Genomic DNA, 24,046 nt, shown 5'->3' with positions numbered 1-24,046 from the left:
ACCTGGTAGAGAAGCTTCCTCGTGATTGGATATTGAGGGACGTCTTAAGACGGCGACTTCTCATTCGTCGGCCTGTGGCAGTTAAGTTTAAATTGGGTGGCGGTTACCTGCAGAGCCGCTGTTTCTCGGCTGGACCTGCGAGGCTTTTCTTCGTCCTTACTTTGGCTCCGCAGGTACGTGCCTCGCTACTTTTTTCTGCCTAGACCCCAAAGGACGGTTCCCGTCTGCCCTCTCCGCCCCTTGTTACCCCTTCCCCTAATTCCGCCGTTCACCCCTTGTGGCTCAGTCCCCTGATCCTCGCAGCTCCACCCAAAGCGCCATGGCTCCTAGGAAGCGTACCAGTCGGGTGGCCAAGACCAACTCGTTACGGAGCCGGAAGCTCGCCTCCTTTCTTAAGGACTTCGACCGTGAAGGTAAGGGACGGCTACCCGAAGCGAATGCGGGTTGGGGCGCCGGCAGGACAGATTCACCCGCCTGGTGACCTGTGTCTTGTGGCTCTGCCATCTCGCAGTGCAAGTACGAATCAAGCAAATTGAGTCTGACAGGCAGAACCTCCTCAAGGAGGTGGAAAACCTGTACAACATCGAGATCCTACGGCTTCCGAAGGCGCTGCGCGAGATGAACTGGCTCGACTACTTCGGTAAGAGCTGTTGGAGTTCCCCGGGCCCGGCGCGTACCCGCCACTGGTTATAATAACAGCCCTCCGAAGGGACTCGCTCAAATGTCCCCTTCTTACTCAGGTCGAAAAATTGCAACCCAGTAGGGTTGCACAGTCCCACTTTTCTCTGCAGCGCTTACTGTCATCCAGCCCTGGGGTACGCAAACCTTTTTTCTACAGGGCCAGGTGACAAAGATTTTTAGGCTTCTTGAGTCAAAGGGTTGTCTACTCAACTCTGCTGTTACAGTTTCAAGACAGGGATAGTGAATGGCCTTTACACCAATAAAACTCTATTTATGGACACACTGAAGTGTGAATTTCACAAGTCAGGAAATGCCTGTGTGTGTTACCTAGCCATTTAAAAATAAATGAGTAAATTACTTGGTTTGCTATCAGAGGTCAGATGGGAGGATAACACCAAGCAGCTCTTTCAGCAGTTTATGGAAATGGCCAATTTTAAAATGGACAAATCAGTTGTGAAGTGTTGGGACTGGAGGGTTTTCCTGACCAGCGAAAAATTGCAGGCTGATATCCTACTGCTTGTTAAATTTCCAAGGAAATACAGACTACTGGGTTATCCTTTCTGTTTTCCTTATTAATAGTAATAATATGTAGTTCTCTTCTTGGATAGAAGTGCATATTCTGCTCACATCCAGTTTATTTTATTTATTTATTTGTATTGGGGATTGAACCTAAGGCTTCACTCATGATAGGCAAGTGGTCTACCACTTGAGCCACATACATACCAGCCATTTTGTCCTTTTGTTTGCATTTTGGTTTTGAGATTAGGGTCTCACTAACTTTGTCCTCACTGGATGTAGGACAAACTTTCTACAAAAGTTTGGCATATGTAGGTCACAGTAGGAGGTGCTGAAGATCATTGAGGATTAAAACCTTTAGTAACTGATAGGTTAGTGGAGAAGGGTCATTTAGAAAATTCATATACAATTATAGGTACATAATTGGAATTGTAAGTACTACAAAAGAGATAAATTGGAGTAGTGATTATTAGGTATATTTATATAGTACTTCCCTGGCCAGATGGGCATTGTACCAAATGTTCTGCATGCATTAACATTATCCTCATAGCAAGCTAATTAACAGTATTATGCCTGTTTTAGAATGACAAGATTAAGGCACAGAAAGATAGGTTATTTTGTTCAAGGCCTCATAAGCTACTTAATGGCATAGGCTATTTGAAACTCAGACATTCTGCTTACAAAGCCTGAGATCTTAACTGTTATGCAGACCATGAGGATTTCTAGCAACAGGATCTAACCTAAGCTTTTATTCTACATCTAAATCTCATGAAGAATTTTTCATTCAATACACATTTACTATGTCAGATGAATTAGAAATGTGTAGGGTACAGAGGAGTATTTTAGGCAGAGGAAATACTTAGTACCAGAGCATTGAGTCATGAAAGACAGCAGCACATTTGGGAAACAATAAGAACTTTGGTGAGGGCTGGCAGAGTGGCTCAAATGGTAGAGTGTCTGTCTAGTAAGTGTGAGGCCCTGAGTTTAAACCTCAGTATCGCCAAAAAAAAAAAAAAAAAAAAAAAAAGGCAAAACTTTGAGATCAAACATAGAATAAATGTATAAGGAGGGGGAGGAATCAAACTTGAAGAGAGATCAGATTGTGAAGGTCATTCCTTGTTAGACCAAAAGCTTAATCCTCTCCATCTTTAGAAAGATAACTGATAGTATTAGGGAAGGTGATTTATCATTCTAATCTGATAGTAACTAAATATTCCTTTTAAAGCCCTTGGAGGGAACAAACAAGCTCTGGAAGAGGCAGCAACAGTAAGTGACCTCTTTTATTTTTGAGCTGGTTTGTTTTGGGGTTTTTTGTTTGTTTTGTTTATGTGTTTCCCCTTGTTAGGCAGGTGCTCTACCACATGAACCACACCCTTAGTCCTGAGCTGGTTAGTTTTTAAGTATAATCCAGTCATAAAATCTAACCCATGGGGTGCATACTGTAGATAATTTTTCATCAGAGGACATGGTATCAGCTGAAAAAATTCTAGTTATCTCAAACACTGAGGATGTGAAGTCCATAGAGCTGAGTACTAAAAGAGTGACTGCTATTATGACACAGTCCCCCGCCACCCCCATCAGGGAGTTCCTCATCTGAGAATGCAACCACACATTCAACTGTGGATTGAAAATTTCAGAAAAAATGAATTGTATCCATACTAAACAGGTACAGAATTTTTTGTTTTTAGTAGCTAAACAATGCATTATAACAACTATTTGCATAGTATTTACATTGTATTAGGTATTATAAGCCATCTAAAGGTAATTTATAGCAGGATGTTCATGGGTTATATGCAAATACTATGTCATTTTATATAAGGGACTTGGACATCCACAGATTTTGGTTCAAGAAATAACACCTCATGGACACTTAAGGGACAGCTGTATATTTTGGGGGTTTTGTCCACAGTTCCTGCCTCATAGGTTCTATCCTTCTTTAATTTCTTTTTTTTTTTTTTCCCAAATTTTAACAGCCTTATTTTATTTTATTTTTTTCATTTTTCTTTTATTATTCATATGTGCATACAAGGATTGGTTCATTTCTCCCCCCTGCCCCCACCCCCTCCCTTACCACCCACTCCACCCCCTCCCTCTCCCCCCACCTCAATACCCAGCAGAAACTATTTTGCCCTTATTTCTAATTTTGTTGTAGAGAGAATATCAGCAATAATAGGAAGGAACAAGGGTTTTTGCTGGTAGAGATAAGGATAGCTATACAGGGCATTGACTCACATTGATTTCCTGTGCGTGGGTGTTACCTTCTAGGTTAATTCTTTTTGATCTAACCTTTTCTCTAGTACCTGTTCCCCTTTTCCTATTGGCCTCAGTTGCTTTAAGGTATCTGCTTTAGTTTCTCTGCATTAAGGGCAACAAATACTAGCTAGTTTTTTAGGTGTCTTACCTATCCTCATCCCTCCCTTGTGTGCTTTCGCTTTTATCATGTGCTCATAGTCCAATCCCCTTGTTGTGTTTGCCCTTGATCTAATGTCCACATATGAGGGAGAACATACGATTTTTGGTTTTTTGAGCCAGGCTAACCTCACTCAGAATGATGATCTCCAATTCCATCCATTTACCAGCAAATGATAACATTTCGTTCTTCTTCATGGCTGCATAAAATTCCATTGTGTATAGATACCACATTTTCTTAATCCATTCGTCAGTGGTGGGACATCTTGGCTGTTTCCATAACTTGGCTATTGTGAATAGTGCCGCAATAAACATGGATGTGCAGGTGCCTCTGGAGTAACAATCTTTTGGGTATATCCCCAAGAGTGGTATTGCTGGATCAAATGGTAGATCGATGTCCAGCTTTTTAAGTAGCCTCCAAATTTTTTTCCAGAGTGGTTGTACTAGTCTACATTCCCACCAACAGTGTAAGAGGGTTCCTTTTTCCCCGAATCCTCGCCAACACCTGTTGGTGGTGTTGCTGATGATGGCTATTCTAACAGGGGTGAGGTGGAATCTTAGCGTGGTTTTAATTTGCATTTCCTTTATTGCTAGAGATGGTGAGCATTTTTTCATGTGTTTTCTGGCCATTTGAATTTCTTCTTTTGAGAAAGTTCTGTTTAGTTCACATGCCCATTTCTTTATTGGCTCATTAGTTTTGGGAGGATTTAGTTTTTTAAGTTCCCTGTATATTCTGGTTATCAGTCCTTTGATGTATAGTTGGCAAATATTTTCTCCCACTCTGTGGGTGTTCTCTTCAGTTTAGAGACCATTTCTTTTGATGAACAGAAGCTTTTTAGTTTTATGAGGTCCCATTTATCTATGCTATATCTTAGTTGCTGTGCCACTGGGGTTTCATTGAGAAAGTTCTTACCTATACCTACTAACTCCAGAGTATTTCCTACTCTTTCTTGTATCAACTTAAGAGTTTGGGGTCTGATATTAAGATCCTTGATCCATTTTGAGTTAATCTTGGTATAGGGTGATATACATGGATCTAGTTTCAGTTTTTTGCAGACTGCTAACCAGTTTTCCCAGCAGTTTTTGTTGAAGAGGCTGCTATTTCTCCATCGTATATTTTTAGCTCCTTTGTCAAAGACAAGTTGGTTATAGTTGTGTGGCTTCATATCTGGATCTTCTATTCTGTTCCACTGGTCTTCATGTCTGTTTTTGTGCCAGTACCGTGCTGTTTTTATTGTTATTGCTTTGTAATATAGTTTGAAGTCAGGTATTGTGATGCCCCCTGCATTGTTCTTTTGACTGAGTATTGCCTTGGCTATTCGTGGCCTCTTGTGTTTCCATATAAATTTCACAGTAGATTTTTCAATCTCTTTAATGAATGTCATTGGAATTTTGATGGGAATTGCATTAAACATGTAGATTACTTTTGGGAGTATCGACATTTTTACTATGTTGATTCTACCAATCCATGAGCATGGGAGATCTCTCCACTTTCTATAGTCTTCCTCAGTCTCTTTCTTCAGAAGTGTATAGTTTTCCTTGTAGAGGTCTTTCACATCTTTTGTTAGGTTTACACCTAGGTATTTGATTTTTTTTGAGGCTATTGTAAATGGAATTGTTTTCATATATTCTTTTTCAGTTTGTTCATTATTAGTGTATAGAAATGCTAATGATTTTTCTATGTTGATTTTATATCCTGCTACCTTGCTATAGCTATTGATGATGTCTAGAAGCTTCTGAGTAGAGTTTTTTGGGTCTTTAAGGTATAGGATCATGTCGTCTGCAAATAGGGATATTTTGACAGTTTCTTTACCTATTTGTATTCCTTTTATTCTTTCTTCTTGCCTAATTGCTCTGGCTAGGAATTCCAGTACTATGTTGAATAGGAGTGGAGATAGTGGGCATCCTTGTCTGGTTCCTGACTTTAGAGGGAATGGTTTTAGTTTTTCTCCGTTAAGTATAATGCTGGCTGTAGGTTTGTCATATATAGCTTTTATAATGTTGAGGAACTTTCCTTCTATTCCTAGTTTTCTTAGAGCTTTTATCATGAAATGATGTTGGATCTTATCAAAGGCTTTTTCTGCATCTATTGAGATGATCAAGTGGTTTTTGTCTTTGCTTCTGTTAATGTGGTTTATTACGTTTATTGATTTTCGTATGTTGAACCACCCCTGCATCCCTGGGATGAAGCCTACTTGGTCGTGGTGAATAATCTTTTTGATGTGTTGCTGAATTCGGTTTGCCATTATTTTGTTGAGGATTTTTGCATCAGTGTTCATTAAGGAGATTGGCCTATAGTTCTCCTTTTTGGAGGTGTCTTTGCCTGGTTTTGGGATAAGTGTAATACTGGCTTCATAAAATGTGTTTGGCAGTTTTCCTTCCCTTTCTATTTCATGGAACAGTTTAAGGAGGGTTGGTATCAGTTCTTCTTTAAAGATCTGATAGAATTCAGCAGAGAATCCATCAGGTCCTGGACTTTTCTTTTTGGGGAGACTCTTGATTGCTGCTTCAATTTCATTTTGTGTTATAGGTCTATTCAGGTGATTAATTTCCTCTTGGTTCAGTTTTGGATGATCATATGTATCTAGAAATCTGTCCATTTCTTTAAGATTTTCAAATTTATTTGAATATAGGTTCTCAAAGTAGTCTCTGATGATTTCCTGGACTTCCATGGTGTTTGTTGTTATCTCCCCTTTTGAATTCCTAATTCTACTAATTTGGGTTTTTTCTCTCCTCATTTTAGTCAGGTTTGCCAGGGGTCTATCGATCTTGTTTATTTTTTCAAAGAACCAACTTTTTGTTTCATTAATTCTTTGTATGGTTTTTTTGGTTTCTATTTCATTGATTTCAGCTCTTATTTTTATTATTTCTCTCCTTCTATTTGTTTTGGGATTTGCTTGTTCTTGTTTTTCTAGGAGTTTGAGATGTATCATTAGGTCATTGATTTGGGATCTTTCAATCTTTTTAATATATGCAGTCATGGCTATAAACTTTCCTCTCAAGACTGCCTTAGCTGTGTCCCATAGGTTCCGGTAGGTTGTGTTTTCATTTTCATTGACTTCCAGGAACTTTTTAATTTCCTCTTTTATTGCATCAATGATCCACTCTTCATTAAGTAATGAGTTATTTAGTTTCCAGCTGTTTGCATGTTTTTTGTCTTTACTTTTGTTGTTGAGTTCTACTTTTACTGCATTGTGGTCAGATAGTATGCACGGTATTATTTCTATTTTCTTATATTTGCTGAGGCTTGCTTTGTGCCCTAGGATATGATCTATTTTGGAGAAGGTTCCATGGGCTGCTGAGAAGAATGTATATTGTGTAGAGGTTGGATGAAATGTTCTGTAGACATCTACTAGGTCCACTTGATCTATTGCATATTTTAGATCTTGGATTTCTTTATTGAGTTTTTGTTTGGATGACCTATCTATTGATGATAATGGAGTGTTAAAGTCTCCCACAACCACTGTGTTGGCGTTTATATATGCTTTTAGGTCTTTCAGGGTATGTTTGATGAAATTGGGTGCGTTGACATTGGGTGCGTACAGATTGATGATTATTATTTCCTTTTGGTCTATTTCCCCTTTTATTAGTATGGAATGTCCTTCTTTATCTCGTTTGATCAATGTAGGTTTGAAGTCTACTTTGTCAGAGATAAGTATTACTACTCCTGCTTGTTTTCGGGGGCCATTGGCTTGGTAAATCTTCTTCCAGCCTTTCATCCTAAGCATATGCTTATTTCTGTCAGTGAGATGAGTCTCCTGTAAGCAACAAATTGTTGGATCTTCTTTTTTAATCCATTTTGTCAAACGGTGTCTTTTGATGGGTGAATTAAGTCCATTAACATTAAGTGTTAGTACTGATAGGTATGTGGTGATTCCTGCCATTTAGTTGTCTTAGTTGTTTGAAGGTTTGATTGTGTGTACCTAACTTGATGTTACTCTCTACTGTCTTGCTTTTTCTTATCCTGTGGTTTGGTGCTGCCTGCCTTTTCATGGTTAAGTTGGGTGTCACTTTCTGTGTGCAGGATCCCTTGCAGAATCTTTTGTAATGGTGGCTTTGTGGTCACATATTGTTTTAGTTTCTGCTTATCATGGAAGGCTTTTATTGCTCCATCTATTTTGAATGATAGCTTTGCTGGGTAGAGTATCCTGGGGTTGAAGTTATTTTCATTCAGTGCCCGGAAGATCTCACCCCACGCTCTTCTTACTTTTAATGTTTCTGTTGAGAAGTCTGCTGTGATTTTGATGGGTTTACCTTTGTATGTTACTTGTTTTTTCTCTCTTGCAGCCTTCAATATTCTTTCCTTAGTTTCTGAACTTGTTGTTTTAATGATGATATGTCGTGGAGTAGTTCTATTTTGATCTGGTCTGTTTGGTGTCCTGGAGGCCTCTTGCCTTTGTATGGGAATATCTTTCTCTAGATTTGGGAAATTTTCCGTTATTATTTTGTTGAATATATTACGCATTCCCTTCGCTTGCACTTCTTCTCCTTCTTCGATGCCCATGATTCTCAAGTTTGGTCTTTTGATGGAGTCAGTGAGTTCTTGCATTTTCTTTTCACAGGTCTTGAGTTGTTTAATTAATAGTTCTTCGGTTTTTCCTTTAATTACCATTTCATCTTCAAGTTCTGAGATTCTGTCTTCTGTTTGTTCTATTCTGCTGGATTGGCCTTCCATCTTGTTTTGCAGTTCTGTTTCGTTCTTTTTTCTGAGGTTTTCCATATCCTGGCTGTTTTCTTCTTTATTGTTGTCTATTTTTGTCCTGAGTTCGTTCATTTATCCATTTATTCATTGTGTTCTCTCTTTCACTTTGGTGTTTATACAGTGCTTCTATGGTTTCCTTTATTTCTTCTTTTGCTTTTTCAAATTCTCTATTTTTATTTTCTTGGAATTTCTTGAGTGTCTCCTGTACATTTTGGTTGACCCTATCCAGTATCATCTCTATAAAATTCTCATTGAGTACTTGTAGTATGTCTTCTTTTAAATTATTCTTGTGAGCTTCATTGGGTCCTTTGGCATAGTTTATCTTCATTTTGTTGGAGTCTGGATCTGAGTTTCTGTTCTCTTCATTCCCCTCTGGTTCCTGTACTAATTTTTTGCTGTGGGGAAACTGGTTTCCCTGTTTTTTCTGTCTTCCCGTCATTGTCCTTGGTGTTGTTACTGTCCCTGTACTGTGTGTAATTAAGTATTTTCTAGCTTGTAATAATAACAATGGTAATATTTAGAATGGAAGGGTGAGCTGAGATGGAAAGCAAGAAGTTAAAGAAAAGGGGAAAACAAATATACAGACAAGAGGGAGAAAGCAGAACAAGGTATCAGACAAGAGAGTTTCAAAGGTATAAACAGGGAGTGTTAGTGTACTAATTGACAGTAAGCTGAACAGACATTAGAGAGACAGAGAGAGGATTGAAAATCAAAGATAAAAAAAATAAAAGTAAGTAAATGAAAGTAATATCTATATATAAAAATGAATTAAAATAAAATGGAAAATAGAAAATTAAAAAAAAAAAAAAAACCAAAAAATTTCCAAGTTTGTATGCAATGCAGTTTCAGTCTTAATAATTTGGGTGTCCGTCTCAATCTGCAGTCCTGGAGTTGGTGCCTCAGATATTGTTCTGTAGTTGTCTCATCAAAGGGGATGCATAAAGTAGAACAAAACTACACACTCACTCACACACACACACACACACACACACACACACACAAAAGCCCCACCAAGTGTCCCCAGTTCAGATGCAATACAGTTTCAGTAAGTTTTTTGGCTTGCAGGTGTAATTCGGTTGTTCTCTCATCAAAGGTAGGGAGAAAAAGAAAAAAAAGCGCCTGGAGGCAGTTCTGAGAGTGGTATCTGCAACTGTGGCTTGCCTGCCTGCTGCTCTCAGCCTGTAGCTGGCGGCGTTATTTATGCAGATCTCTGGGGTGAGCTTAGCACTCACCTGGTCCCACAGGCTTTGTTTGCTCAGAGTTCTCCTGTGCGGGAGCCTCTGCTACAGGCTTTCCCCTTTCCAAGCACTGGGAAAGGTGACAGTCAGGCCTGCATGTTTATTTACAGTTCACGTGGGAAGTGGGTCTTCCCCCCTCTCCTCTGAAGTTTTCCTCCCACTGCTCCTGCTTACTGGGCGGTGCTGCTGCTCCTGCCGGCCGCCATGTTTGTTTACAGTTCACGTGGGAAGTGGGTCTTCCCTCCTCTCACAAGCGTCCCTGCTCCTGGTTGCTGGGTGCGCCCCGCTCCCGCCAGAGGCTCTCCGGCCGGCCCGGCTTGTTTATTTACAGTCCCGGGAAGGCTTCCCTTCCCCCAATCTTCAGCGCTCAGGGCGCCCCACCCTCTTTCCAGCGTGTCTTAACTGTTCTTATTGCTTAGTACACTGTTTCTCTTTTTTCCCGGGTGGAGGTCAGTCTGTCCAGGGGGCTATGCTGCTCTGGCCCAGGCTTGTCTGTGGGGGAACCGCGGTACCGCGAAGCTCACCTGGTCCGCGTCTTCCCAAGCCGTATGGGCGCCGGCCACTGGCGGCCCCGGGGGCCTCCTCAGTTCTCCGTTTAACGTGGAGTGGAGATTCTCTGCGCCGGCTGGAGATGTGGAGGGGTCAAAGTTATGCCTTTTCTCGGTGATTATGCCTGCAAAGTGTGTCTCCTGCGTCTCTCCAAGATTTCACTATAGGAGGCGCGCTTTCTGCTTCCTACCTCTAGCCGCCATCTTGGAATCCTCCCTTTAATTTCTTAAGTGACTATAGTAGGAAGAGTATTCTTTGTCAGAATATTTGATCTGTTTTCCTGAGCAACTCTGGAGTGATAGAGGTGAGAGACAGTGTTTTACTATTTATAGCAAGCCCCTTCCTACCTTGTCTGAGTTTGTTATGTTAGTGGGTAACCACTGGATGAGGTGCTACTTGCAAGAGGAACAGACCCATGCTCAGAGGGTCGGAACTCAATGCCCCTCCTCCCGGGGAGCAGGACTGAGGGTTAAGCTGATCACTAATGTCCAATGCTAAATCAATCATGCCTATGTAATGAAGCCTTCATGAAAACCCAAAAGGACAAGTTTTGAGAACTTGCTGATAGCTGAACACATGGAGGTTCCTGAGGGGTAGTACACCAGAGAGGGCATGGAAGCTCTGTGCCCCTTTCTCCATACCTTGCCCTAGGCATCTTAAGTTTTACATGTCTTCTTTTCCCTTTGAAGGTTTAATAAGTTGGGCCTATAAAATAAACTAGTAAAAGAGATTAATAGGGGGAAAGCTACAGATTTATCAATGTACATAAGCATGGGAATCATATACGTATGCTCAAAGAAAGGGCCAGAAATAGGGACTTGAGACTTGGAACAAAAAGGTGACTGCAAGCTATAGAAAGTTGAGCAGAGATTGTCCTATTCTCTACCAGGTTTAGCAGTCATCAGGTAACCTCTGTCTGGGCCAGTGTCAGTCTACCCCCTCATCCTTACCTCCTTGTCTATTTAGTGATAAGAAGACCTCAGTGGAAATGGCTCTGCCTGCACCTCTTATTTGCTAATGCAGAGAGACATAGTGTTTTTTTTTGTTTGTTGTTTTTTGTTTTGTTTTGTTTTGTTTCACAAAAGGACAATGGGATAGCTTCTCAGAGCCATCCTATATCTGTAGAGGTCCACAGTTTCTCTGAAAAACTAATGTGAAGTGTGCTAAAGAAGTAAATTGGGGAAGGGATATTTTATTCTTCCTATCTATTCTCAGATAGGTAGCGTCAGAATTGAATTAGAGTTAGTGGCATCCAGTACTGGATTGCTGGCTTGGTGTGGGAGAAAACCCACACACATTTGGTCATAGATGCATTTCGTGTTGTGAGAGTACACTGGAGAACATGAGTTTGTCATTCCTAAATCCTCAGAGGGAGGCTGTTCAATTTTGGGTCCTTTGCTCTGAACTTGGCAGGGAAAGTGGAAAGCCTCAAGTTCAAGTTTCTTTACCCAGGTTGTAGGCAGATCATGACCTGACTTTCTAGGAGATAAAGAGACTGTGACTTTATCATGTCACACTGTAGAAGCAGTGCTCTTGCTTGGGGCTCTCAGAATACCTCAGCCCCTCTCACCTCCCTTCTAGCATCAATACCAGGACGGAAGGCAATAAGATGGGAGGCAAAAGTTAATAAAATTATGGATTGATTTGCTTAGATGCTAGTTAGATTTCAAATGGTCAGCAGCCTCACATCACTAAGGGCCTCCATGTTGTTGGACAGAATAAAGACAGAACATTTTTGTCCTTACAGAAAGTTCTTTTAGACATCATTGCATACTAGTCCATCAGAGTCCCTAGGCATGCTAAGATCATATATAAACTGCTTGTGTACAATCATTTGTGTATCTTTCTGGGGAGAAAATTAATTGTAGCCTTACAAAATGAATGTAGAATTCTTCTTTCCTTCCATGATTTGATCAGTCATTTGGAATCTTGGGTTTGAAGGATATGTCTACAAAGCGTACATAGTTTCACTGAGTAGCTGTTTTATACCAGCTTTAGAAATTAAAGGTAATTAGTAGCCAGTTGTTCACTTAGGAAAACATCAGTTTAACAGTAAATAGTGTAGAAGAAGAATGGGAATGACTGAAACAAAATCAAGAGTTAGTAAAGCATTCTTAGTCTGCACTAATTTTTTCTTCATAATATATTCCCATGATCCATTTTATTCACCTTACACAGACCCAGATCTGATGTTTCAAAGCTTCTGTGATGAATTATATTGATTAGCTAATGAATATCCCTCTTTTTAAATTAATCAGACATATACAGAACTATAAATAACAACTTCTGTTGTAATATGAGAGACCAAATGTTATACTAAGTTGAGGAACTCCAACGTTAGCTAATATGATTTAAAACCCAAGGAAGGAATAGGTTTGGAACTTTGGTCCAAAAATTCTTAATTGGAAGGTGTGTTGGGGCTTTCAAGACTGCCTTGTCTCTTTTGAGACAATGATTCTATAGTCTAGGCTTACCTCAAACTTGTGATCCTTCTGTGTCAGCCTCTCAAGTGCTGGAATTAGAGGTTTGGTGATGCACTAGGAGAATTCACAGGTCTGAGCATATAATCATACTCATGGTGATGGTTTGTCACAATGGGAGGATACGAAGCAAAATCAGCAAAGGGGAAAAAGTGCATGGGGCGAAGGCCAGAGGAAATCAGGTATAAGCTTCCAGTGGCGTTCATACAGGACATGGCTTAATTCAACATCTGAAATGCTATGTATCAGAAAAGCTCATTAGAGATTCGATGCCCAGGATTGTATTGAGGGCTTGTCGCTTAGCATCATCTGCCTAGTAGAAATAAGCAGGTGTTCATAATATGTGAACTATATTGTATGCACAAAGTTTAGGCACCGTGGGCTGGTGGAGTGGCTCAGGTAGTAAAGCAAACTTGAGGCCCTGAGTTCAAACACCAGTGCCTCCAAAAAAAAAAAAGTTTAGGCACTAGTGGTGGGAATCCAGGTTCCCAGCCAATCTTATGAACAGGCCTTTCTATATTAACTCTTGTGCATAGTGTCTGTGGCCTGCCACCAATATTAACTTCATAACATGCCAGTTGTTACTAGAGATGCTGGAAAGTTGACAGGAGTACTACCAGTTTCTGTTCATCAACCACCATAGACATCACTAATCTATTACAGCAGTTTTTTGCTAAGCTTAATCTAAGGAATCCTTCCCTGGGCATTCTTTGTAGTCCCTACAAATCCAGACATGAAACCTTTGCCATTCCTAGTCTGTAATAACTATCCTGGTATTTTCAAAAATCCCATAAAGAAAGGACTACGGATTATACCTGCTCTTGTCACCACCATGAGCAAATCTAATTAGAATGTGACTCTAAGGAAGTCTTTTCAAAGAATCCATGGGCATCAGAAAATATTATTGAGACTTTTGGGTCTCAAGGGATTGAACCCAAGGCATTGCACATGCATACTAGGCAAAGTGCTCTACGGTTTGAGCTACATCCCTAGTCCTTTGGTTTTTCTGTTTTCTGTTTTCTTTTTTTTTTGGTGGGACTGGAGTTTGAACTCAGGGCTTTGCCCTTGCAAAGCTGACACTACCACTTGAGCCATATCTCCAGACCATTTTGCTGTAGTTATTTTTAGAGACAGGGGTCTCACAAACTATTTGCCTGGGGTGGCCTCAAACCTCAATCCTCCTTATATCAACCTCCCAAAGTAGCTGGGACTACAGATGTGAGCCACTGTACTCAGCTGGGTTTTGATGTTTTTAAAACAAGGCCTTGCCACTACCTTTGTCTGGGCTGTCCTCAAACTTCAGTTCCTCCTGCTTTTGCTTTCCCAGTAGCTGTGATTACAGGCATGTGTCGCCATGTTTGGCCACTTTTTTTGTTTTTGAGACAGGTTCCAGGTTGGCCTGGAACAAGTTGGGCTTGTGATCCTCTTCCTGCCTCTGCCTACCAAATGCTGGGATTATAGGCATGTACTACCACACCCAGCAGAGACCTTGTTGACTTGCAAAAAACTGGTTAGTCTGGTGTCATAGTGGATGTGAACCATTAGGAACCATTAGGAACTTGTCAGCAGATGAGATATATAAGCAGATGCTCTTTGACTTAGGCCACACCTCCAACCCTGCAGGTGAGTTGTAGACAAGTATAACTATTTTAACAATTTGTATGATATCAAAGCTGACATTTATGTAACCTATAACCTGTAACACTGTCTTTGCTAAGTAGATAGCTAAGAGAAAACATGGATATTAAGTGCCTCAGACACTTGTGTATAGACAGTTCAAAGTAGCTGTGTTTGCAATAGCAAAGATCTATTGATGGGCGAATGAACAAATCCATAGTGATATAATCACACAATGGGATATAATACAGTAGTGAAAACAAATTTATAATAGTGGTCAAAAACAAGCAAAACCAGCTAGGCATGGTGGCATGGTACATGCTTGTAATCCCAGCACTCAGGATGCTAAGGCAGGAACACTTAAGCTTGAGGTTAACCTGGGCTATAGTAGGTTCCAGGCCAGCCTAGACTATGTAATAATAAAACCCTCTCTCAAAACAGAAAAAAAATGTGTGTGTGTGTTGTTTCCACATTTGTAAAAAGCACTTATATGTATACATATCTATACACACACACATACACATATATACGTGAACATATTCATTGCATTAACTTTCTCCTAAGCAATGGAATGATAATGGTTACTGCTGAGTAATGCCAGGATTAGGAAACTGGGGGGCAAATGAGGAAATGGAAAGAGAATATAGAGCCAGAAGCAAGCTCTTGGCAATGTTTTAGGTCTTAGGTTGTGTGGGAGGTTTATGGAAGTTCACTATGCTGTATTAGTAACATTTAATAATCTTTTGTCATGTGTCTAATATGGTTTTTAAATTTTTTTTTATTTTAATAAACTGTTTCTATATTTGATGGAATAAGCCTGGTATTTTCTGGCTGTGTTTGTCACAGGCTGACGTGGATATCACAGAAATAAACAAATTAACAGCAGAAGCTATTCAGACGCCTCTGAAATCTTCCAAAAGTGAGTACTTTTTTTTTTTTTTTTTTTTTTTGAGTGAGTACTTTTTTTAATGATTTTTTTGGGGGGTGGGTGGGCGGAGAGAAGGTCTGGCTGTGCAGCCCAGGCTGGCCTCCAACTCACAATCCTCCTGCTTCAGCTTCCTGAGTAATGGTGTTACAGGTAGCATGAGTATTTTTCAAAATGCCTTGTGCAACAAAGAGCTAAGGTCCTGAGAGTTTTTTAGCTTTTCAGGTGGGGCTTCTCTCTTCCAAGAATGTCTGGTCCTCAATCTTGTATGTCCAAATATTTGATTTTGACCACCACATTCAGTTAATTGTTACATAGGACTGTTACTAACCTAACTCCTAAGTCTGATGTGTGAGCTAAAATGAAAGGAGGGAGAAAAGCTGTGTTGGAACCAAACATTGATACTTACTTGTTTTCCTCCAAGGAAAACAGAAGTTAGAAAGGTTCAGAGAGGTGTAAAGACATGTAATCCTGAGACTCTCCCTGATATACCAGTAGAGCTTAACGAGAGTTGTAGAAAGAATAACTTTCTCAGCATATAATTCTTTGTGATTCAATTTAGTGATCTACCTGTATAAATTCATCTCCCATATTCTGGGAAATAATACAACAGAAAGTTGTATGGGAAGCCAGGTTGTAACTAGTAAGTATGAAATCTGATCAGAATGAATTGAGACATGGACAGTCAGTGTCCTTACACTACAGTAGTATGCTACATCTGATCTTTACGTGGCCACACTTGACTCATGGCTGGATGTGGAGGCTGCCCTCTAGGCCACCTTCTCTGACCATAGCCAGAAACACTATCTACCTCTGGTTCTGACTGACTTCCGTCAGAATTGCCTTGAACAGTGAAGATAGTGTGATGAGCTTTTTGCTCCCTTGGTGTCATATTCCACTCACCCTCTCTGAAGTGATGATGGAATTGGACTTGAGTGTTCCTAGAGTTCCTTAGTCAAGTATTTACAGTGTTAGGTCACTCTGGGTAGTTTCCATATTTAGGTAATACCAGTTTCTCTCCTTAGTTCCATAAGTTTTGCTTACTCAGTGGTGAGGTTCCGTGATCCTCCCAATCTCAGCCTCTCAAGTAACTATGATTTTAGGCATGAGCCACTGGCACCTGACCAGTACTGGGCTTTGAACTCAAGGCTTCATTCTTGCTAAGTAGGTGCTTTATCACTTGAGCCACTCCACCAGCCTCTGAGTTGATTTCTTCATTGCAGCCTAAGATTGCACAAGTTCTATTCCTTATAAGTGTGAGTGCCTGAAAGTTTATTCCCATCAGAAATAACATACTTTTAAAACTGTTTCTTGCCTGGTGGTGTTACTCGAGTGGTAGAGCGCCTCTCGAGCCTGCCTCACAAGCACAAGGCCCTAAGTTCAAACCCCAGCACCACCAAAAACAAAAAACTGTTTCTTACAGGACGAAAAGTAATACAAGTGGATGAAATGATAGAGGAAGAAGAAGAAGAAAATAGACATAAGAACCCTCAAACTGCAAGAGTAAGTAGAATTCAAGTTAAGGGGTGAAGGTTAGCAGGAGATGAGCAGACACAGAAATATATGGAATGTAGTGTTGCCCTCCCAGAGCTCATTGTTTGAGAAGATCCCACTGTCAGTGGCAAATACCAAAAGTGATCATTGACACAGCTGCAAAGTTGTAGAACACAGAAGAGGAGGGTGGCAAGCCTTCTCTACCCTAGTAGGAACATACCCAGTCCTTTCAAAGTGAGTGAAGTACCATTATTGAAGAAGAAAGGGAAGAGAGTTCCAGGACAAGCTAGGAGAGTGTCCATTTAAGGAGCAGCAGTTAGGTATGGATGGGATATAAACTGGTAGTAATGGAGGGAGAATAGGGACCAGATGATGAGTGACCTTGTGTGCCAAGCTTGGGAGTTTTCATTCTGTCACATAGGTAATTGTAAGTGACGTTGGATCAATATTTCAAACAGTATTCAGAATAAATGGAAGAGAGAAACACAAGACAAGGAAACCAGTCAGGTTGAACTGAGGTATAATAGCTAAAAAGAAGGGGTGGATTTGAGATAAGTTTTATAAAGAAAAATGAGCATGATTGGTACAAGAAAAGAGGAATCAGAGATGACTAAATGATTTTTAGATTAGGCAACTGCCTTCCAGTGAAACATGGGATCCTGGAGCAGTGGCTGACTGGGATGAGCAGGAACAGATGCCAGTTGCTTGACCTGCTGGGGGTTAAGTACTTTTCCAGGACATCTAGGCTAGACAGAATTTCAAAGTGAGATACTCTGACAGCCCAGCTCCTTAGGTGCTTGTTCCAAGGTGGGAGGAGAAAAGGCTGTGCTGGGAGAGCATGAAGGGGAGAGAGGCTGCAGTGAGAGCTGAAAGGAAGATGGAAAGGGGCCCCTGAGGTAGATTCCCAAGGGACATCCAGAGATAAAGACAGTTGGGTCAGGCTTAGAATTGCCAGAAGACAAGGAGTAATTCTTGTCAGGTACTCTCAGGACTCAGGAAGGTGATGATTGCAGAGGCTTCCTTGCCTTGGTCATCTGGGCTGCTCTAAGTGACCTCCACAGCAGCAAGGTAGAGGGAACAAGCCAGGCTGCAATCAGTGCCAAAGAGATTTTCCTTTAATATTGGCCTAAGTCCTCTATTTTGAAGGTCCAACTTGTATAAGTCCCTAGTTGATCAGTTATGTTCCACAGGTTTTAGTTACTGAGTTCTGTGAAATGAACCTTCTTTTTTTTGTTATTTTGTTTTGTTTTTTTGAGACAGGGTCTTGGCTATGTAGCCCAGGCTGACCTTGAACTCACCATCCTCCTCCCTCAGTGTCCTGACTGCTGGGATTACAGGTGTGTGTCACCATGCCCAGCTAAGATGGACTTTTTTTTTTAACCTATAGGGTCTGATGAAATAGACTTTCTTATGTTCAGTATTAATTTTCCTTTCTAAGTCTGGTCCCTCTTCCCCTCCTATTTAATTCCCCTCCTCTTCCTCCTTTTTATTTTGTTTTAATCCTCCTTGCCTTTCCCCTTCCTGGGTTTTCTATAACCTGTTTGATTGTGACTTTAGGTCAAGAGGTGTCCTCCATCCAGGAAGAGAACTCAGTCCATACAAGCAAAACGCAAAAGCAAAAGGTAATGGGTTTCCAAAGTTATGTGTGTTGTTTTTGTTTTTATTGGAGGACTCCATACAGCACAGGACAAATTGAGGTGAAAGGACTCTAGTAGCTGGTGTTTGATTGGAGCTTAAAGTCATGGAATCTTTGCGTGTCTGAGCTGGAGGCCCCTAGAAATGGTCGTAGCTGATGCCTCATCAAGTTCCCCTGCCTACAGTCTCTATCTTCCCCAACTTTCTTTTCTTTTCTTTTCTTTTTTTTTTAACACAAGCAGGAATTGTGGAGCTCAGGCCATGTGCCGGTAGCTCATGCCTATAATCCTAGCTACTCAGGAGGCAGAGATCAGGAGGATTGTGGTTCAAAGCCAGCCTGGGAAATTAGTTCATGAGACCCTATCTTGAAAAACCCATCACAAAAAAGGGCTGGTGTGGTGGCTCAAGTGGTAGAGCATCTTGTTTAGCAAGCATGAGGTCCTGAGTCAAAACCCCAGTATTGAAAAAAAAAAAAAAAAAACAACAAAGTGGGGCTCAGAAAAGTATAGTTGAGAACTACATGTTATGTTTAGTTGTCTGAGTGTCCACGTGTTAGAACTACCCCAGAATCAGGCACAAAGTGGCTTTTACCATAATTAGTTTCTTGAAATAGTTCCTGCTAAGTAAAGAATCTTGGACAGGTGGCATGGATCAAGTGGTAGAGTACCTGCCTAAGTAAGGAATCTCCATGGGCTCTAATTGATTATACTGGACTCACTATAAACTATTGGGGAGGGAGGAACACTTTGGGAGAATAGGCTTTGGGATGCATGTCTATAGAGTAGAGAAGTCCTTCTCTCTCCCTTTGAAGAGGCAGGAGGATGATAAGCAGCTGCCTTGCAAGAGGAGCAGAGTCCCAGCTAAGGAACCTGTGTGTTATTGAGGCTGCCCCCTTCAGCCTGGGTGGAAAGTTGAGTGCTGGAGGCAGACTGCCTGGGTTTAGAGTCTGGCTCCTCTCTAATTGGCTGTATGATCTTGGACAAGTTCTTCAAACTCCATGTACCTGAGTTTCTGCATCTGTGAGGATACAAATAGTGCTCGCCTCCTAGGGTGGTAAGGAGGTCACTTGACTTGATGGGTACAGGGAACCCAGAACAGAATCTGAGATAATCAGTGCTATCCATGTGTCACCTGCCTCTGTGACTATTGCCGTATTACACCTGGAGTTGACATACCTCATCACTGTTTCTTGACCTATAGGTCAAGCCATGACAACACTGTGACCCCAGCTGTAGGTAGACTTCAGTTGTCTATGGTGAAACCAACCCCAGGCCTGACACCACGGTTTGACTCCAGGTGAGTGCTAAGAGCAGCTCTTGGCTTCGCGTGGGAGACCAGCAGTGAATACTACTCAAGAGGGAATGTGTAGAAAATGTTCCTTAATCCTTGGTCTGGGAAGCCTCAGAATATGGTAGCTGTCTGGGTTTCCCAGTGTTTGCCTCTCTTCTGAGTGCAGGTTCACTTATTTTCAGTGGTAAAATGATTCTTTATCTGATGTGAGAGGAGAATATTCTGCCTCTGATACCTTGGAGACTTCTATGTGACTCTTGTTTGATCTTTTCTGATTCTGGTCAGAAGTGTTTGGAAACTGTTTTGGCACTTTCCTACACCCTTGGTAGGAGTAAAATGATCAACTTTTTAGAAGTCAACATGACATGAACAAGAATGTTTACAGCAGAAGTTAATGCCTTCCATAGGGGATAGTTGACTGAGTAGGAAATGCTGTAAAGAATGGATGTGATGTGCTTATAGGGAAGGAGCATCATCTCCCAGCATATTGCTGACTGTATGATCCCATTTGCTTTATACATGTGGAATTTTCTGGAACGATAGATCAGGAATTAAGCATCGTGACCTCTGAGGAGTGGAGCAAGAAGTGGTTATCTGGGGGAGGAAAAGTGAGGAAGACCTACTTTCTACTTTTAATTCCTACTTTACTGGGTTTTTGTTGTTTTTTCCTGAAACATGTAGTGTAAAAGACATTTCAGGGAAAATAGGGAGTAGCATTTTAACTGTCCTGATAAGGTTAGTAGGGGATTAATAAAGTGGTGTGATCTTTGTATCATCCTCCTTTGACCCCGGAAAGTTCCTCTTGATGGAAACACGTAACCATTCTTGGAAGCACATTAACCAGTTTATTTCTGGCTCTGGATGGGTAGAGGAGTGGTACCCATATGGAGCTTTGATCCTAAAATTTGCATGGGTAAGGTGACTTTTGCTAGATGTATGTTTGATAATTACAACCTTCTTTCTCCATCTGTGTTTAGTCATTACTGTTTTAAAAATGTTTTCCCTAAATTTAAAATTTGCCTTCTTAGAAATGTGGGATTTGAAAACTACAGCTTGAGACCAGATGGGGGCTGGAAGGGCTCATCGCGCCTGGTGTCATTCAGTCTGCCAAGCCATCCTAACAGAGATTTTCCACTTCACAGGGTCTTCAAGACCCCAGGCCTGCGTACTCCAGCAGCCAGAGAGCAAATTTATAACATCTCCGTCAATGGCAGCCCTCTTGCTGACAGCAAAGAGATCTCCCTCACCGTGCCAGTGGGCGGCGGAGCGGTTAAGTGTTGCCCTGGAAAGCCAGGCCACATTGTGCTGCTCACAGTGAAACATTTCTCTTCCTTGGGCTGTTATCCCACTTTCCTACAGAGTACTTTGATGGTGTGGGTTCTGATCTCCATGCATCCATAGCACTCAGAACCTGGTATTCTCTCCCAGGCTGGTAGGCTCCCTGTCCCACTTTGGGTTCCATATGTCCACCAGTGACCATTTGCCACCTGATGACACCAGGCCCAAAGTGTAGGAGATTTCTTGCCCTTGAAGCAGTTCAGTAGTGGAGATAAGGTCATAGTGATAACATCTGTGATGTGTGCAGTAACAGTGATGTCGAAGGCAGCACAGCAGAAGTCACTGTGGGGGTGTGCATGTAGTCTAGAAGGGACTCTGTATAACACTGAGGGATTCTGAAGCAGCCAAGCCCAGTTTCTCTGGGCTAAGAAGAGAAAGTTGCTGACCTCAGCCCCCAAGACGCAGGGTAACATGATTTCTCTCAGATGTGGTCTGCATGGTGTTATACCTGATGATCCAACTCAGTGATAGTGCTGATGACATCATTGTCTCCTTAGGCCTAACACCCCTCCTGCCTACCTTGCCATTTCTCCATCTCAGCCATTCCCTGCCACCATGTGTACAATATCAGTGGGATCCTGGGGCACACAGGTCACAGGGTAGAGTTTCCCATCCTAAGGGACATGCCATTTAACCCAACCTCCCCTCTGTACAGAGCATGCAGTTCTTGGCCAGTGATTTGCAGAGGATGGATATTGCACAGCTGGATCCAGAGACCTTAGGAAATATTAAGAAGCTCTCGGTAAGTCTCATATTTATCTCCACACATGGGGGCGTCCAGGAGCTTTCTTGGTTCAGCTTTCTTTAGGATGATTTTGGGTCTGAGCCAATACTTGATACTTAGAATTATGTACCTGCCATTGAAGTTCCACAACAAAGTTCTGTCTGTCTCACTGACGCAGTTCATACCAGGGTATGCTAGGGCCCCTGACCACCAGGAACCAGAACTTCCTCAGAGTAGTTAGTCAAGGCAAGGAGGAGGGGCCTGGTAAAAGAAATTGCATAGAATCCAGGAAAGGGCCAGCCAGCCAGGCCTCCAGAGTTCTAAGGACCGTCAGCAGTAGTAGTTAGAGACCTTCACTCTGTGCACCAGCTCTAGTACCTCTCTGGCTTTGTAGCTCAGGCACTGATCTGTTTTGCACATCTTCATCCTCCCTCCCAGCACATCACCTTCTGTCAAGCTCTTGGTTCTGTTCTTCCTTAACATTAATTTGTGTGTGGTTTGGGGCAGCCATACCTCCAGTCCTAAGTTTATTGTTCCAGTTCCAGTACTATTCATTTTCCTGTTTTAATTTAAATTCTCAGGAGGAAGAATTTAATTGGCCAGCTTTGATCTGATAAACCTCCCTGGTCTGGTCAGCCATGGTCTTGGGTGCAGATGAAAGCACTTAGTGCATACATAGCTGCCATAGGCCTGCTCTTCTGTGGAGTCTGTGAAGGATACACCCAAGGAAGAAGATAAGGGTAGAGCTAGGTTCCCAAACACATACTAAGATCACACACGTAAACACATACATCCCTGGTAACAGTCATCCTCTAGCATTACGGTTCCCAAATAGTCATTTGATACCTTTACTGTCTGATTCGTGATGCTGTTCTTCTCCTTTGTTCAGATGAGAAACTGAGTTTCAGAAAGGTTGATTAGTGTGTGATACAAATAGAGAATGAAGGGGCTAAGATTCACTCAGATTTGGGTGTGGACTAACTAAGCCATTGATGGGCAAGAATGCCAGGTACCACCTTCTTTAAATGACCTATCTCCTATTTTTAGAGCCGTCTTGCCCAAATCTGCAGCAGCATACGGACCCACAAGTGAGAAGACAGCAGAGCAGGACAGGGGCAGCAGGGACCACAGCAGCAGCACACACATGTGTCCTCTCTTCCTCCTCCTCCTCCTCCTATAGGGGTTCTAAATGGGGCCTTAGAATCTTTTACCTGCTGTGATCATTAGTTCTTGCCAAGCTGACTGTGGAACAGTATTTTGTGTTTATCAAAGACCAAAAATTGGTTTGGAGGCAGCTTCCATATCTTGCACCTCTACCTCTCTAGTTAGTGGGAATTGGATGAGGGAGGCATATGGCTCAGAGTAGTATAAGGTCTTAGGTGACTGGCCACAGAGTAACTGTTACTAAACTGTGGTCCAGTTGTCCCTGCCAGGTCTGTAGGCTCTGCAGAGAGCATTGCTCTCCTTTGGGGATCATTGGGAGGGCAAGTGTGACTTGTCTGGTGACTTCATTCCACGTGTCTAGGCTGTGCCTGGATAGAGGCTAGTTATGCAGTAAGCAGTGAAGTCCTTGTGCTCCAGCTCAAAGAATGGTGTTCAGGGAATTTGGGAAGTAGAATTTGGAAACTGCTATCCCAGGCTTATGGGCACATAGTTTTCTCATTTATGGCTCTTTGTTATATTCTATATTGTTAATTCAATCCTGTACAGGCTGAGTTTTTATTCTCCTTTTCCTGAGAGTTTTATACATATTGTTTTCCTGAGTAATGGTGATTTGTTCTAATCAGAGATAGTGAAATATACCTGTTTTCAATAAATTCTGGTTTTATGTTTTGGGTTTTTGTTTTTTTTGTTTGTTTGTTTTGTTTTGTTTTTCAGTACTGGGGGTTGAACTTGGCATCACACTTGCCAGGCAGACACACTGTCACTTGAGCCATTCCAACAGCCCTGGTGTTTTTTAATCAGTATTCAACCTGATTGTCATCTCTAGCTGTGCTATGTGAATGTGGGGACAGTTTTGGAGCTGACACTAGTGGAGTGGGTGTTATTGGACAGCCACACCCCTTGGGAAGTGTGAAAACCTTTATTACAGGCAAAATCTAGGACATCTATAGTAAACTTACAGAGGGAAGGCATCCTTGGTTAGACAAAGCCAGGCCAAGGAAAATTCAGTGATCATGCTTCTTGCTTCCCAAAGTCTCCGGGGCTCAGGCAGATCTGACCCTTCCTAGAGCTCTCTACACCAAAATGACCCACATGAAACTCTGAGGACAGAGGGTTCTTCCTGAGAAGGCAGCCTGGGGTCGTGATTCAGCCACGTTATTGGGCATGGACAGTTATGAAGAAGCCCTTTGGCCAGTAACAGCATTTGGAAGAAAGGTTTCTCATGGTAAGGAAGTAGTCCAACCTATGAATTCTTCCTTCTCTGGGGCAGCATTGAAAAGAGCC

At 41.7% G+C, this 24,046-nt stretch overlaps 1 protein-coding gene across 2 annotated transcripts; it reads left to right on the top strand.

Annotated features, from left to right (window-relative positions):
* The first annotated feature begins 80 nt into the window (after positions 1 to 80).
* Cdca8 (cell division cycle associated 8) lies at positions 81 to 23,431 on the top strand. 2 transcript variants are annotated; one of them, XM_020173649.2, is made up of 11 exons: positions 81 to 173; positions 304 to 413; positions 512 to 640; positions 2,423 to 2,463; positions 15,039 to 15,111; positions 16,541 to 16,620; positions 18,169 to 18,233; positions 19,447 to 19,542; positions 20,679 to 20,805; positions 21,530 to 21,616; positions 22,646 to 23,431. In XM_020173649.2, exons 2-11 carry the CDS (start codon positions 320 to 322, stop codon positions 22,688 to 22,690), a joined length of 837 nt encoding a protein of 278 aa, XP_020029238.1. In that variant the 5' UTR covers positions 81 to 173; positions 304 to 319; the 3' UTR covers positions 22,691 to 23,431. The 2 variants fall into 2 exon arrangements, with proteins under 2 accessions (XP_020029238.1, XP_073936644.1); XM_074080543.1 differs by having other exon boundaries at positions 87 to 173; positions 287 to 413.
* Positions 23,432 to 24,046: the final 615 nt, after the last annotated feature.

Source organism: Castor canadensis, chromosome 7 (genome assembly GCF_047511655.1).
Source record: "Castor canadensis chromosome 7, mCasCan1.hap1v2, whole genome shotgun sequence".
In the NCBI taxonomy this organism is placed as follows: Eukaryota; Metazoa; Chordata; class Mammalia; order Rodentia; family Castoridae; genus Castor; species Castor canadensis.
This window is presented reverse-complemented; position numbering and strand designations above follow the sequence as displayed.